The 14,462-nt window shown below is 38.9% G+C and overlaps 1 protein-coding gene across 3 annotated transcripts in view; it reads left to right on the plus strand.

The window, feature by feature from the left end:
- ascc1 (activating signal cointegrator 1 complex subunit 1) overlaps nt 1–14,462 on the plus strand; it is a 100,694-nt gene that overhangs the window by 1,557 nt on the left and 84,675 nt on the right. For 2 of the 3 annotated variants that reach the window (XR_010004613.1, XM_008106663.3), the window contains exons 2-4: nt 2,759–2,897; nt 10,407–10,506; nt 12,464–12,561. Coding sequence is in view for 2 of the 3 variants with exons in the window: in XM_008106663.3 (XP_008104870.1) it covers nt 2,789–2,897; nt 10,407–10,506; nt 12,464–12,561 (307 nt within the window). In the remaining variant the exon portion in view is untranslated. The remainder of the gene's footprint in view (nt 1–2,758; nt 2,898–10,406; nt 10,507–12,463; nt 12,562–14,462) is intronic. The other variant, XM_016992196.2, reaches the window with a different exon arrangement.

Below are 14,462 nucleotides of genomic sequence, written 5' to 3' on the forward strand. Positions count from 1 at the left end.
TAGCTTTTCGTCACTAGACTAACACTGATTCTTAAACTGTGGGTCCTGAACCCAAGTAGAGTCCCCTTAGCTCAATGTTGGGATTGTGACAATTTGGCAATATTAAAAGGTTTATGAACACCACACATTTACACACATCTGTTAGGAACAACATGCAGTGTTTACACTCTGCAGGAAATCTTTCAGCTGTACTCTACACAAAGAAAAATTCTGCCTGTTTAGCAAGCGTTTCAAATGCTAATTTATTATCAGCAAGTGTTTAATTTTCATACCTGTTTTATATACCTGGGGTTGTGTAAAAATGGCTTGAGTGGAATTGAAGTCGAACATGACCCCCCCCCCCCCCCCCCAAAATGAAAGATAGTAACTCATAGTTTTGCTAAGGACAAGGACATCAGGCTGGATAATAAGAGTTAAGTCTTGGTCAGTTTGCAAAGACAACAACAACCACCAGGACCCTCCCCATGTTAGATAGTGTGTACATTTAATCAAGGCTTTATGTCCTATATTTCATATATTTATAGGAGAAGGTAACAAATTCATTACTTAAAACCATGCCACAAAGTTATTTGATTTTTTAAATCTCAGTCACATTTGGGCTGGAGAATTAACGACTCTTTTAATGGTTTCCCATCTCAGTCAACAACTCACAAACAAAAGGGGATTCCCTTTTGAGCTGAGGAACATTTACATATCTAGGCTAAAGGTTAGCCAAGAAAAACAGTATGATTTATAATCTTTCCCTTGCCATTCATTTCCTGCCTTTTATGAACTTTCATGAACTTTTAGGTATCAGGGACCCCCTTTCCCCTCCTCCTTGCATGCTCCCCATTTACCTTGCGTTGTTCCAAGCCCCCCCCCCCCCCCCAACCAGCCCATTTGCCTGCCTGGGCTGGTGAGGAAAATCTGGGATTCCTCCTTAATCCTTTATGAATATGCGGAGGGGGATAGAATCCCATCCAAACGGTCATAAAGAAGATTGAGTTTATCTACCTAAACCCATAAGGGATGCTGGACTCCATATAATCCTCCCCATGTATGGGTTCCTACCCAGCCCTACCAGAATGTCCATAAAAAGGTCAAGGGATTACAGTTATGAACTGTCATTGACCATTATCTACAGCAGGGGTCCCCAAACTAAGGCCCAGGGGCCAGATGCGGCCCATCAAAGCTATTTATCCGGCCCCCACGGCACAAGGGCAGAAGGGGGTTGGGCTAAATGACCCAAGGGGTCTCTTCTTCTCTTACAACATTATTAATAATAATAATAATAATAATAATAATGAGGCTGGGTGGACATCTGTCAGGGGTACTTTGGTTGTGCTTTTGGTGCACAAAGGCAAAAGGGGATTGGGCTAAATGGCCCAAGGGGTCTCTTCAAACCCTCTTTATTATTATTATTATTATTATTATTATTATTATTATTATTATTATTAATAACATTGAGGCTGGATGGCCATCTGTCAGGGGTGCTTTGCTTGTGCTTTTGGTGCACAAAGGTAGAAGGGGGTTGGACTAAGTGGCCCAAGGGGTCTCTTCCAACCCTCTTTATTATTATTATTATTATTATTATTATTATTATTATTATTATTATTATTTATTGCTCGGTGGCCAACTATAGTCCGGCCCTCCAACGGTCCAAAGGATCATGAACTGGCCCACCGTTTTAAAAGTTTGAGGACCCCTGATCTACAGTATACAATGGATTTCTCTAGACTTCGGAGGACATTAATGTCAGGCCATCTGGAGGAATCCCTTTGGACATTTGGAAAGCCATTCATCTTAAAAGACCCATCTTCCTGGAAGGGAGAGGCAAGGCTTGACAAAAGCCACATTTTCCTCGGACTTTGAGTCACAGATAATCCCATCACCAATCCTATGGACAAACCAGCAGGGGCCAGACCCCCCATTTATAAAACTGGAAAATCAGTCAATAAAACCATAAGCCAGGTCCGGTTGGAACGCCACAGGCGGTCACTGGGCTATTTGGACAAAAGACCATCGTTGAGTCACCTATAATCTTGTCATTTCCACATGTGTACTCTTCATCTCTCCTGTTGCCGCACCTCCATCTCCCCCATTGGCCAGCAAGGGAGTGAGGTCACAGATGGGACTCACACTCTCACTGGAGGAGGCCCCTAGTGGCTCCCCTTTTGCTCTGACGTCAGAGCCAATCAGTGCAGAGCCGGCCAGTGGGCAGGAGGCGGGAAATTCAAAACTAGAAATGTATAAAAAGTGCTGTTTTCACTGTAAATGTATGCTGGTTTATTTCTGCATCATATTGCGACCATCATCCTGTACCAGCTGGTCAGAATAAAGGCTTCAGTGCTCTCTGCTTCACAAGACTTGGGTGAGATAATATTCTTTGACAGGGAAATTCTGATTTGCTTCTCGGAAGGCTCGCCAGGTGTTGCGTAACCCTCCTTGCCATTTCAGCCTCCTTTGCTAGAAAAGACCCTAAAATTTTGAATTCTACTTCAGAATGAGGTTGTGAGTGGAAAAAGTTTAAAGTCTAGTGCATCATAGGGACTTCTTGTCATTGTGATTGCAAGGAGTCTTTAGAAGAGCCTGCTGGATCAGACTAAAGCCTATCTCATCTAGCATATTGTTTGTTGTAATGGCTGACCAGATGCTTTAACTTTGTCTGTATAATGTTTCTAACACAGTAAAGATGTACTGATAATATGGGAGTGTCTTGCAAACAAATTGGGATGCAAGAAATACCTTTTCTGTGGAAAATTGTCTTTCCTTCTTTCAGCAGAGTACAGTTGTTGGAAGGAAAAGCACAATGGAAGTCCTGCGACCAACACTCATAAGGATTGGAGGGCGTGTTTACAGGAAAACCAATGTTAGAGAACAAGCCCACCAGCAGGAAGAGGAAGAAGATTTCTATGCAGGTATGGTATTATCAATTGAGCTTCAGCTACTGAGTCACTGTGATACCAACTCAAGATATACGAATGCTATCAGGACTGAAAAAGAGTATACATGGCATGATCCTCAAGAACACTGAGCCCACATGCTATCCTGTACTTTCAAAACAACAAAGACACCAGTACTCCAGAGCAGCACTACCCAATCTCATGCTCTCTTAGGTGTGCTGCACTGCAATTCTCCACAGCTACACTGACTATGGCCCCTTCTATACTGCCATATCATCCAGATGATCAAAGCAGATAATCTAGATTTTATATGGCAGTGTAGAAGGGGCCTTAGAATGGTAGTATTGTAATCTAACACACCTGGATAACTTCACACTAAGGAAGACATTTTATAAGGATAAATAAATCTTTGATTTCTTCAACTCAGCTTTTATAACACTGGTGTGACAATGAATAAAACAGGCAATCGATCATAAATTTACATTTTCATTTCCTGCTATCTCTAATAATAAAAAAATGGATGGAAAATTGTATGGTTCAGTTCACTGCTTGGGTAAACTCTGCCAGTCAATGTAGACTGGATATAGGTAGTTATAGCATTTCATGTTTTTTTTAGTTCAACTCTACCAGCCCTATGCAACATTATATTTTTACTTCTGTTTTATACAGGCATTGAATGATTGCCTTTGTTATGTTGGAAACTGACCTGAGTCCCCTTGGGGCGGGCTACAAATAAATTATTATTATTATTATTATTATTATTATTATTATTATTATTATTATTATTATTATTATGCTGCATCTTAAGAGGCCATGTAAAAAAGAGTGCTATACAAAGAATTTTGGATACAGAAGCACAAAAAGATATAGCCACCCCCAGTAAGATTGTCAACCTAAAACGGCCGAGTAAACTTGCCTTTTACATTGCCAAATATCTAAAAATGCAAATGCCAAAACATTTTAGGGAGGTATTCACTCAAGCTAGATTTGATCAGCTTGAGACAATGGTCAGATATGGAAGATTTAACAGCATCCCTTATAACGAACCGATTTGTATCTGTGGAGTACCTGAAATTGAGGATATAGCAAACACATTATTTGAGTGTAAATTGCATCAGAAGGTGAGAGATTTGTACCTTGGTCCATATATCAAACTGACAATGTATTGGGAATCTCACATCAGAACAACGTATTTTATGTTTGGCCATGACCCAAAAATAACATATAAAATAACTCTGTATGTGTATTTAAGCAAAACAATATGTTTGAGAACCACATATGTGGAGCTGATCAGGGTAAAATGTAGGGGTGATAAGGAAATATGATTTATATATTCAGTTTTATCATATTTATTTACCATATTGTTATAAGTGTCTTATTTTAACTTACTACATAGAGTGTAATCAAATCTTATCAAGCCTTGTTGTTTAGTTTGATATTGTGATATGGCCTAAGGGCTAATCAATAACTATTATTATAACCAAGGGTGAGGTATTATGGAAGTTACAATCCAAAACATCTGGAGAATCACAGTTGCCCACACCCAGAATAGACAGTACACTCTGTGCAAAAATAATACATTCATCTCTACTCAAAGTTGTACATAGGGAGTATAAAGATTTTTGTGTTCTTTGTTTGGATATTGTGACTTCATGCTTATTAGCTTTTGCAGCTAAAGCAACAGGTTGCCTTTCCCTTGAACTGTGTTTAACTGATTAGTCTTCTTCTAAAAGGCACTGGACAACATTAACATCACTGCCTTAACTCACTGTTTGCTGAGAAATGTAACAGATAGCTGACAAATACCAACCTGACTCAGCTATAATGAATAGCCAAATAGCAGGCATTCTGTTAACTGTGTGGGAGTTAAAAATCAGTAGGCAGAGGTTGCTTGCATGCGGGTATCAGCTGGCATTCAAAATTGTTGCTTCAGCCACTTTAAAGGAGGCAATCCCCAGCATTAGAAAGAGTTGTAAGCTTCTTATCCCTTGGTGAGAGTGAGGAAGATTGGGTATCACATGGTGTGCAGCAATCCAGATGATCTCTCTTGCTAAGAAAGTTAAGATCATAAAGAACAGTCTATATATAATGTTATTATGAAGTGAGATACAATTCTTTGTCTCATTCTTTCTCAGCAATATTTGAGGTAGTGGGAAGAAGGGGACTTCATGCCCCAAATGCAGAATCCCCAAATGCAAAGAACTGCACTGTTCGTCCTGTATGCCCAAGAGGTGCATACTTTTGAAGCTTTCAAAAGCAATTAGTGATTACAGTGAAAAACAAAAATTCACCAGAAGAAATGTGTGGGACTATTCATTGTATAGAAGCGAACAACTTCCTCTGCTATGAAACACCTCAGACTGCATCTACACTGACATCACTTTAACTGTCATGGCTCAATGCTATGGAATCGTGGAAGTTGTAGTTTTGTAAGGTTTTTACCTTTCCTTGCCAAAGTGTGTTAGTGCAGTGGTTCTCAACCTATGAGTCTCCAGGTGTTTAGGCCTACAATTCTGAGAAATCCCAGCCAGTTTACCAGCTATTAAGATTTCTGGGAGTTGAAGGCCAAAACATCTGGGGACCCACCGGTTGAGAACCACTGTGTTAGTGCCTTACCAAACTACAAATCCCATGATTTTTTAGCATTGGGCCATTGCAGTTAAAGTGTCAAACTGCAAGAATGCTACAGTGTACCATGAATTCCAAATATTTTCCTATAAAATTGCCAAAACCCCTTTAAGAATCAGAATTATTGGAACCTGCTTTGAGTTTGTAGTTACAGTGTTCTACCCAATCTACTCCCAGTAGAAAAAGTACTAGAGTACATTGTTACTTTAATGCAGAAAATGTGCAGCTCCAGATTGTAATGCAACTCCTATAATCTTTTAGCATGGGCCGAGCTGTCTACTGCTGACAGAAACTGCAGTCCAACAACATCTGGAGGACAACAGGTTCTCTTTCCTTGTTCTAGTAATTAGCCATTCCACTGGCAATTGGGCAATCATTTGACAGAACAATTAGTGCAAACAAATGCCATGCATCGTGAAGTCATAGCAAGTGGTGTCAGTGCCTCTGTAGTGGTCTGCATAAGTAGAATCAAAGCATTGTGTCTAAAATGAACAAGGATAACAGAAAGGTTTCTGCAGATAGTAGTAGCTAATAGTAGTGGCAGCTGTAGACCAGTGGTTCCCAACCTTTGGGCCTCCAGGTGTTTTGGACCTCAGCTCCCACATTTCCTAACAGCTGGACTGAAGTCCAAAACACTTGGAGGCCCAAAGGTTGGGAACCACTGCTGTTGATTGTAGTAGGAATGACATAATTGATATAACTCAAAATCTGTAATGTGTATCAGAAGTCATGCCTATGGAAGCCTTCTGGGTGATGGTCATAAGTGTGAAAAACACTGAAAATCAAATAGCTTTCTTTTTCATTGGCATGTTTAGGGGAATATAAAATAAACAGCCCACAAAACTATCCATTTTGCGAGTGTTTAAGCATAAATTTGACAGCCCTATTTTGCACATGAGAGTTGGTTAATAGCTTGACAAAGAATGGTTATAGTTCTCACAGCTAACTTGGTTAATGTTTCAATTTCTTTTTCTTTCTGAACTTCATTTTCTACTATGAGATACAGTAGAGTCTCACTTATCCAACATAAACGGGCTGGCAGAACGTTAGATAAGCGAAAATGTTGGATAATAAAGAAGGATTAAGGAAAAGCCTATTAAACATCAATAAAGCACCAAAACATCATGTTATGCAACAAATCGATAGAAAAAGCAGTTCAGTACACAGTAACATTATGTAGTAATTACTGTATTTACGAATTTAGCACCAAAACATTTCAATGCATTGAAAACATTGACTACAAAAACATTGACTACTAAAATGCAGACTGCGTTGGATAATCCAGAATGTTGGATAAGTGAAGGTTGGATAAGCAAGACTCTGCTGTAATGGAAAGGCTATAACTAGGTTCAGTGGGTACAAGAGAAAGGCTTTTCCAGTGATGGTCTGATGTTCACATAGGCTGGATCTACACTGCCCTATATCCCAGGATCTGATTCCAGATTATCTGCTTTGAACTGGATTATATGAGTTCCCACTGTCAGATAATCTGGGATCAGACCCTGGGATATTGGGCAGTGTAGATCTAGCCATAGTTCTTCCCTGGGGCACTACATATAGCCTCTATTTTGCCTGTTTTTAATTTTGTTGTAAAAATATCATTTTGAGTTTCCTATAAATAATATTTAGTATGCTCTGTGTTGTTTTCCAACTGCTGCAGTTCTAATGCTTTTTTAAAGTGCTTTTATTTAATTTATGTAATGTTATACACTGTTGTGAACTGTTGTGGCAACTTCTTAACATTCTAAAGTTTTAGGAGGAGCTGCGACATTACACAATTGTGGTAAATTTTCTATAGCTGCTTATTTTTTAGCCCTTGAAAAGCTTACCAAACTTGCATAATGTCAACCCTCTTGAGAAAGCTAGCTATGAGTTGTTGTGTGCTGTACAGAGGTGAGGCAGGGAAGGAATCTTTTTAATCCCACCGCTGCCACCAATTTGTACAGAACTGTGACAGGGATGGAATCCTTTTGATCTTACCACACGCACAGATACCACCAAATAATAAGATGTCTTATGGATGATGATGTGAATTAGTTATTTATTTGATTATCTTCTTCGCTGCCACCAATGGAGGAGACGTCAGGCAGATGGCACTGGTTTTTTTTTTAAGCTTTCTCTATTTATTTTACTTCAGGTATTGATGTTGCTTAACTTAGTATAAGAGTATGACAGAGGCTTAGATGGAATGAAATCAAAACAAGTTTATTGCATGTACAGAGCTTGATGGTTTCTTATAACTTGTTAAAGGCACTTAGCTTAATGGTTACAAACAGATATGAGGTGGTCAAACTTTCAAAATATTCCTTCTTCCAAATTACACTAAAACCTGATCCTCCTGGATCTACTGGGATTAACTTTCCCTAATCCACAGGCTCTATAAATGACCCTAAACAAGTTCCCTAACTTGCTTAGTCTGGCCTAATAGAGGACTGTTCTTCCTGGTTCCCTTCACCTGAAACCAGACTGCTCCCTGTGATTTAGAATCACAGACTGTCTAAAATAATTCTCTTTATTTTAGATCTGGCTCAAATCCTTCTATTTGAGCCACCCTGATCCTCTACACAAGAATCAGTTCCTTCCCTGTGACTGGAAATCACAGACTCACCTCTGGGTTTTAAAACATTCCCCTTTTCCTTTCCAAATGGCGGTTGGCTCCGCCCCTGTTGCTATGGTAACCTGCCTTAAGATGGCTACCTTTCCCCATACATATTGTCAACTCAAATACTCACCATTTTAAACTTAGCCAAACCTGACTGTTTAAACAAAATCAAATAAACATGTCATCTATAAACAAAATATAATTATACACTTCTTCACATGTGCCTTCAAGTCTTTTCTGATTTATTGTAACGTCACAGTTTTCTTGGCAAGTTTGTTCAGAAAGATTTGCCTTTGATTTCCTCTAAAGCTGAAAAAGTGTGTCTTACCCAAGGTCACCCAATGGGTTTCCATGGCTAAGCAGGGAATCGCTTTACCACAAGAAACGCTTATAAAGCAGAATTCCATCTAATGAATAGAAATATTTATAAAAATGCTTTGGTAATAAACCTTTAACATTTTGGCCTGCTCATGGCAGCAATGGGTGTCGAATGACCTTAGCCTCTATCTATGATTCACAGTGAGGTTTTCTAGGTAGTACATGCCCCGGGTGATTTTTGCATTTATGTTCATGCACATCTGTAAATGCATGTCTTGCATTTCCTGTTATAAATGTTACCATATGTGTGCAACATGAGACTGCACACACATTTCTAGTTTTGAGTGCTGATTTATGCCCCAGCAGATGGATATCTATACCTGTCTGTATCTCTGTACGGTTAGATATCACTGATATACCAAGTTGTTTTGCTTAGGTCATATATGAATAACGGGTTTGTAATTCATTAATATAGGTACAGTTGCTGTGCATTTGTTGAATTGGATCTAAGTATTTTCTTTTAATCAGGGACCTCTACCCTTTAAAAATGCACAAATGTCAATATATTGTTCCTGAGAAAATGAAAAAGTTTCTTTGAGTATTTAGCCTATGTGTAATTTAGATTATTACATTTAATACAGTAATGGTTGGTGCTTTTCAAATCACATAGAAGATGGATGTGTTGTGAATTTTAGATTCAGCACCTTGGATAGTGCATGTAGAATTAATGCCAAAATGGTGGGAAGCATCACTGTCTCAACATAGGGCTCACTAGTTGTTAGTACTCTAGTTTAATATCCTACATAACATTTAAATGCTATATTTAACTGCACTTTCTTGAAACTGAGTTCATGGGGTTATTTATTTATTTTGTGTCACAAGCATTGCATAATAAATAAGTTTAAAAGTGATGAAATAAAGGAATCACAAGCAGCTAAATAGTTTTAGACCAAAAGCGGGCAACAGCGACCTCATTGTCCGTAGCTTTAAATAACTCCTCCTCCGTACATGAGGTAGGACATCGTGTGAAAGCATACATATGCGGAGTTGTTTGTTCTGCTCCACAGTCACACAAGGTGGAGGATTCCTCCAGGTAGTTCCATCTTGCCAAGTTGTCTTTTGATCTGCCCATTCTGCTTCATGGGGGAAAAACATACCCCAATGATACAAAAATCTAGAGCAAAAATCTTGCTCTAGTCCCATTATATACAATTGCATGGTAAAATAGTGTCCCTTACATGAAGTGGGAAAATAAAAGTTTGCTTTTGGGATTTTATTTTAATGTTTTCAAGCCATGGATGGTTGAATCAGTGGACATGACAGGCCAACTGTATACCTTAAATTAATTTTACATTTATTTAAAATATTGTTCCATATGAGTCCACTTTAACATATCTGCTGCTCATGAGAGTGATTTAACACAGGACAGGGCTAAGCACATACCGAGGACATCAGGTTGTCTACCACTGGCACAGAGGATCTCTAATGCTCCACACATTTTGATATTTTTTGGTTTCTTAACAGAAAAAGAAAGTGAATTGTCTTTGGAAGAAACTCATTTTTTAAACTTTCCATTCCCTCCCCATATTAAACATTTTAGGACCTGTATCTATATTCATTGCTACTTCATATTTTCTTACATGGGTTATATGAGTAGAGAAAAATTGATTTCCATCCATTTATTTGCAGGTTACAGCAGACTTCTAGCAGACTAGAAAATCAGGAGGCTAATTTAGTTCCACTCTGTGGGAATAGATTCAACAGATTTTTTTAAAGAAAGAATACTGTTCAAATGGATGTAATAATGATTTCACAAGAAGTCTAAAAGAGATCAAAGTCAGCATACTCATTTAAAAAAACAGTTAATATAGAGAAGTTGGTGATTGCAAATATGATGTATTTTCTTTATTTAGCCTTGAAAAACAAGCTGGTTGGACTGCCCTGAAGAGATATTCTAACTGTATCCTACTTTATAGCTCCTGGTGATGCTGCAGATGAACCTTGTGATGCCTTTATGATAGAAGAAACAGAAAGAGGTTACCGATGTGCTATGGATATTCCCAGTCCACTTTACAAGTGAGTTTCTAAGAATGTATTCAAAATCATTTAACACAGAAATGCATATTTTCTGAAGTGGGTGAATGCATTAACTATATTCAAGAATCTAGTAAGATGATAAAAAATATGCATGTCTACTCAGAAGAAGGTCACATAGAGTTCAGTGGAATTTACTCTATGGAGTAGGCTTTCCAGTGGTTTGTCGTTTCATCAGGCTTATTCCAAGTTTTCTGTCAATGTCACCATCTCAGTTTTTTCATAACTTCTATCAGACTCGAAAATCAGGAGGCTAATTTAGTTTCACTCTGTGGGAATAGATACTTTGGAAAAATCTGTATTTGCATATATGAGCATAATGAAATACCTTGGTGATGGAACCCAAATCTAGATACGAAATTTGGCTATGTTTCATATACACCTTATAGCTTGATGATCGTTATATACAATATTATTAATAGTTTTCTTCATGAAACAAAATTATTGCAGACGGGACTATCAAAAAGTAATGATTTCACTATCTTAGCCATCCATGTGGACAATGCTGGGGTTTTTCGGATTTTGGAATTCTGGATAAGAAATAATTAAACTTTATTTGGTGAGACAACAGGGAATGGCCCAAAAGTCTCCTGAGGAGCACTGTCTTAACCAGGCCCATTACTACATCCGCTACCAAGATTCCAAATTCCTGTGAGTTTAAATTCCATTAGGCAATGATTTGTTCATAACTGTGGAGGTACATGTAGGACCAAAATCATCAACATCTCTCTGAGCACAGAAAGGCTGCTCCAAAGTGTGGTCTGCCAATGAGTGGGGCCACATGCAGTGTTTAAGAAGATTTGCTTGTTACTGAATTTCAGTTAGTTTGAGTGGAAATATTTTTTCTCCTGAGCTTTGAGACGAATGCAGTGTCAATAATAATAACTGGGATCTGCTCGCATTATTCGCTGATACATCACACAATCCTAGACACTTGGGAAGTGTCCGAGGTGTGATCCAATTCAACAGCCAGCAGAGTGTCTGCTGTGGACTCATCTTGCTGTGTTTCAAATAATAATAATAATAATAATAATAATAAATTTATTAATGCTCCGACCAATGGTCATGTGCATAGAGTTCAATCTGAGAATTTTTTTAGAGGGGTTTGTGTTAGACGAAGCTTGAATGAGAGAAAGGAATTTTAGTTGTGTGATTGATATGGGTCTGGTTTAGCTTGAGAGATGAGAGGGAGAGTTATATATAAATAATCTGGTGTTTTGTTTTAACTTTTATAAATAAATGTTTGTGTTTGTTTTAATACACATTTGGCCTCCAAAGAAAAGTCCTGTGTATGGCAGGGGGTGGGCATCAGGGAAAGCCCTCATACTGAATGTTTGTAGAAAACACAGTGAAGTGTATAGAACCCCATAATTGGTGTAGATAGTAGTGGAATACAAGCTGAGACCCTCATATTTGTTGTCAGTATCAGGATTACTCAAGAGCAGTTATCACAGAGGTCTCCCAAGATGAAGATGCAAACAGGAGATGGTTGGGTTAGAAATATCTGGCTTGAAAAACTGCCTGGTCATAAGGGTCTGTTTTAGTAAAGAGGTACTATTCATAACTCAGAGTTGCCAAAGATTAAGGAAGAGATGGAAAACACGTTCACTCACTGTCCCTATGGTAGATACAGTATTCATAAGGTGCACCCTTTCCTCATGGAGGTAGGGGTGTGGTGATAAACAATTGCCAATGTTGCATAGTAATAATTAGTTGCTGGAAATGGACTTTGGGATCTTGTGTGCTGTTCTAAATAGTATCTTATTCTATAATCACTAGAAAACTGTTTAATTTCAGTTTTTAGTGCTTGTATTATTGTCTTGTCTTCCAAGATACATAGAGTGTTTAATATTTTGATGTTTGCCATTCTTAGTAATTTTAATGTTGTCTATCCCTGATTCTTTCTTATTCCATTTTCCTATAATATGTATTTATGTAGGTATATAATAGGAAAGAAAGGAGAAACAAAGAAGAAACTAGAAACAGAAACCCGGACCTCTATCAATATACCTGGTCCTGGTGTTGAAGGAGAAATTGGTAAGTTTTAGTGTTTGTAAAAATGAATGATTGCCGTAGGAAAATGATCACCCAAACTCTCAGAGATTTTAGTTTCTGTCCACCACCCTCATAGGTACATCTGGAGGGGGCCTTTTCAATGGCTTCTTCCCAGGCTCTAAAACTGTCATCCCAGAGAGATTAGACTGGCACCCTCCCTATTCTTCAGAACAGGCTAAGGCCTTTCTGTTTCTGGAAGCCTTTGAGGACTGATAGTTTAGGCAGGATACATCTTACACAAGGTGCTAGATTTTCTATTTGTTATTTTTGTTGCTGTATTTTATAATTTACATTTTTAACTGGTTTGAATTTTTCCATATTTAATCACTTTTAAACTTCTTATGTATTGTGATGAATTTTAATAATTTATTTTAATATATTATAAGTTGCCTTGAGTCCTGAACTGAGAAAAACAAAAAGGCAAGATATATGGTGGTGGTGGTGGTGAGTTTTCACAAACAAGTTTAAGATAATATGAAACTGAGAGGTGGCTAAAGATGCCTTAGGAGTACAGTAGAGTCTCACTTATCCAACATAAACGGGCTGGCAGAACGTTGGATAAGTGAAAATGTTGGATAATAAGGAGGGATTAAGGAAAAACCTATTGAACATCAAATTATATTATGGTTTTACAAATTAAGCACCAAAACATCATGTTTGAAATTGAAAACACCTGGAAGATCAGAGTTGGGAACACACTGATATACTGTAGATTCTACTGATATACTGTAGAATCCCACATTGAGCATAGAGCAATGGCAACATTGGAAAACCAAAGTTTGCTAAACACTGATATTGGTCAACTGTCTCCAGAATCTCACCTGGAGCTAGTGGTCTGTGTTGGGAAGGCTTGGATTATGTCTTCCAGCCTAGCAGAATGGGGCTGGGCTGGATAGCTTCTTAAGAAAAAAAAGGCCAGAAGTGCAAGTTGCTGTAAGGCTGTCAGAGGTAAAAGCGGGGGGGGGGGGGGGGAAGGAGGAGGAAGAAGAGGAGGAGGAGGTGGAAGAGGAGGAGGGAGGAGTGTGTGGGGGTGAAAAAGGAAGGGAGAGGGAGAGAGGATCTGGAGCAAAGTGTGTGTGTGCAGGAAGAAAGGAGGGGGGGTCATCTGCCCACCTGGCCAGGTCAGAAGATGACAGAAGGCAGGGAGCCCCCCTCCCCACTCTCCAGCCCCAGCTCCCTTTCCCAAGCCCAGCCCCTTGCCTTGGCTTCTCTCCCCTCCATTCCTTCCTTCCAATCATGAGCCCTTTTCTCGCACTGATTTGGGAACTATGCTGAACTGGAGAAACGTCTCCAAAGCAGGAGACCGAGGCTCTGCATGCACCAGGAGCAGGGAGAGGAGAGCCATTGTGTTTCCTTTTTCCCCTCCTCCCTCCCTTGCATACTAATGGCCCCCAATGGGGGATTCACCTCCCTTCCCTCCTCGCAGGGGGCTCTCGCCGCGCATTGAATGAAGGCAAATGATGCAATGTTTCCAATCCGCCACAAGATGGCGTCAGATAATACGGAGTGTCGGTTAAATGGAGGTCGGATAAGCGAGACTCTACAGTACTTGGAAAAAATATTCTTATATGTCATCAAAAATGAAACTACTGTTATTTTCTTTTTACCACAGAATATTTTATTAAGATAGGTGTATCTAGCACAAAGGTCAGAGTAATTTCTGTTGTTATGAATGAAATATGACACGTAATATAGTTTTATTTTCTTGGATCCACAGATTCTGTAATTTGTAGTCTGATCATGGGATAATACTCTTGTGGAAAAGGGGACAGCAGGTTTTATTTCAATTCACCACTCAGCTCTCTGTACCCCTCAGAAATGTTTGAGGATCCTCCAACAAACTCTTGAAAGCATCTTAGTTACTGAAGGAAGAATAAATGAAA

Source organism: Anolis carolinensis, chromosome 3, assembly GCF_035594765.1.
Source record: "Anolis carolinensis isolate JA03-04 chromosome 3, rAnoCar3.1.pri, whole genome shotgun sequence".
Classification (NCBI taxonomy): domain Eukaryota; kingdom Metazoa; phylum Chordata; class Lepidosauria; order Squamata; family Dactyloidae; genus Anolis; species Anolis carolinensis.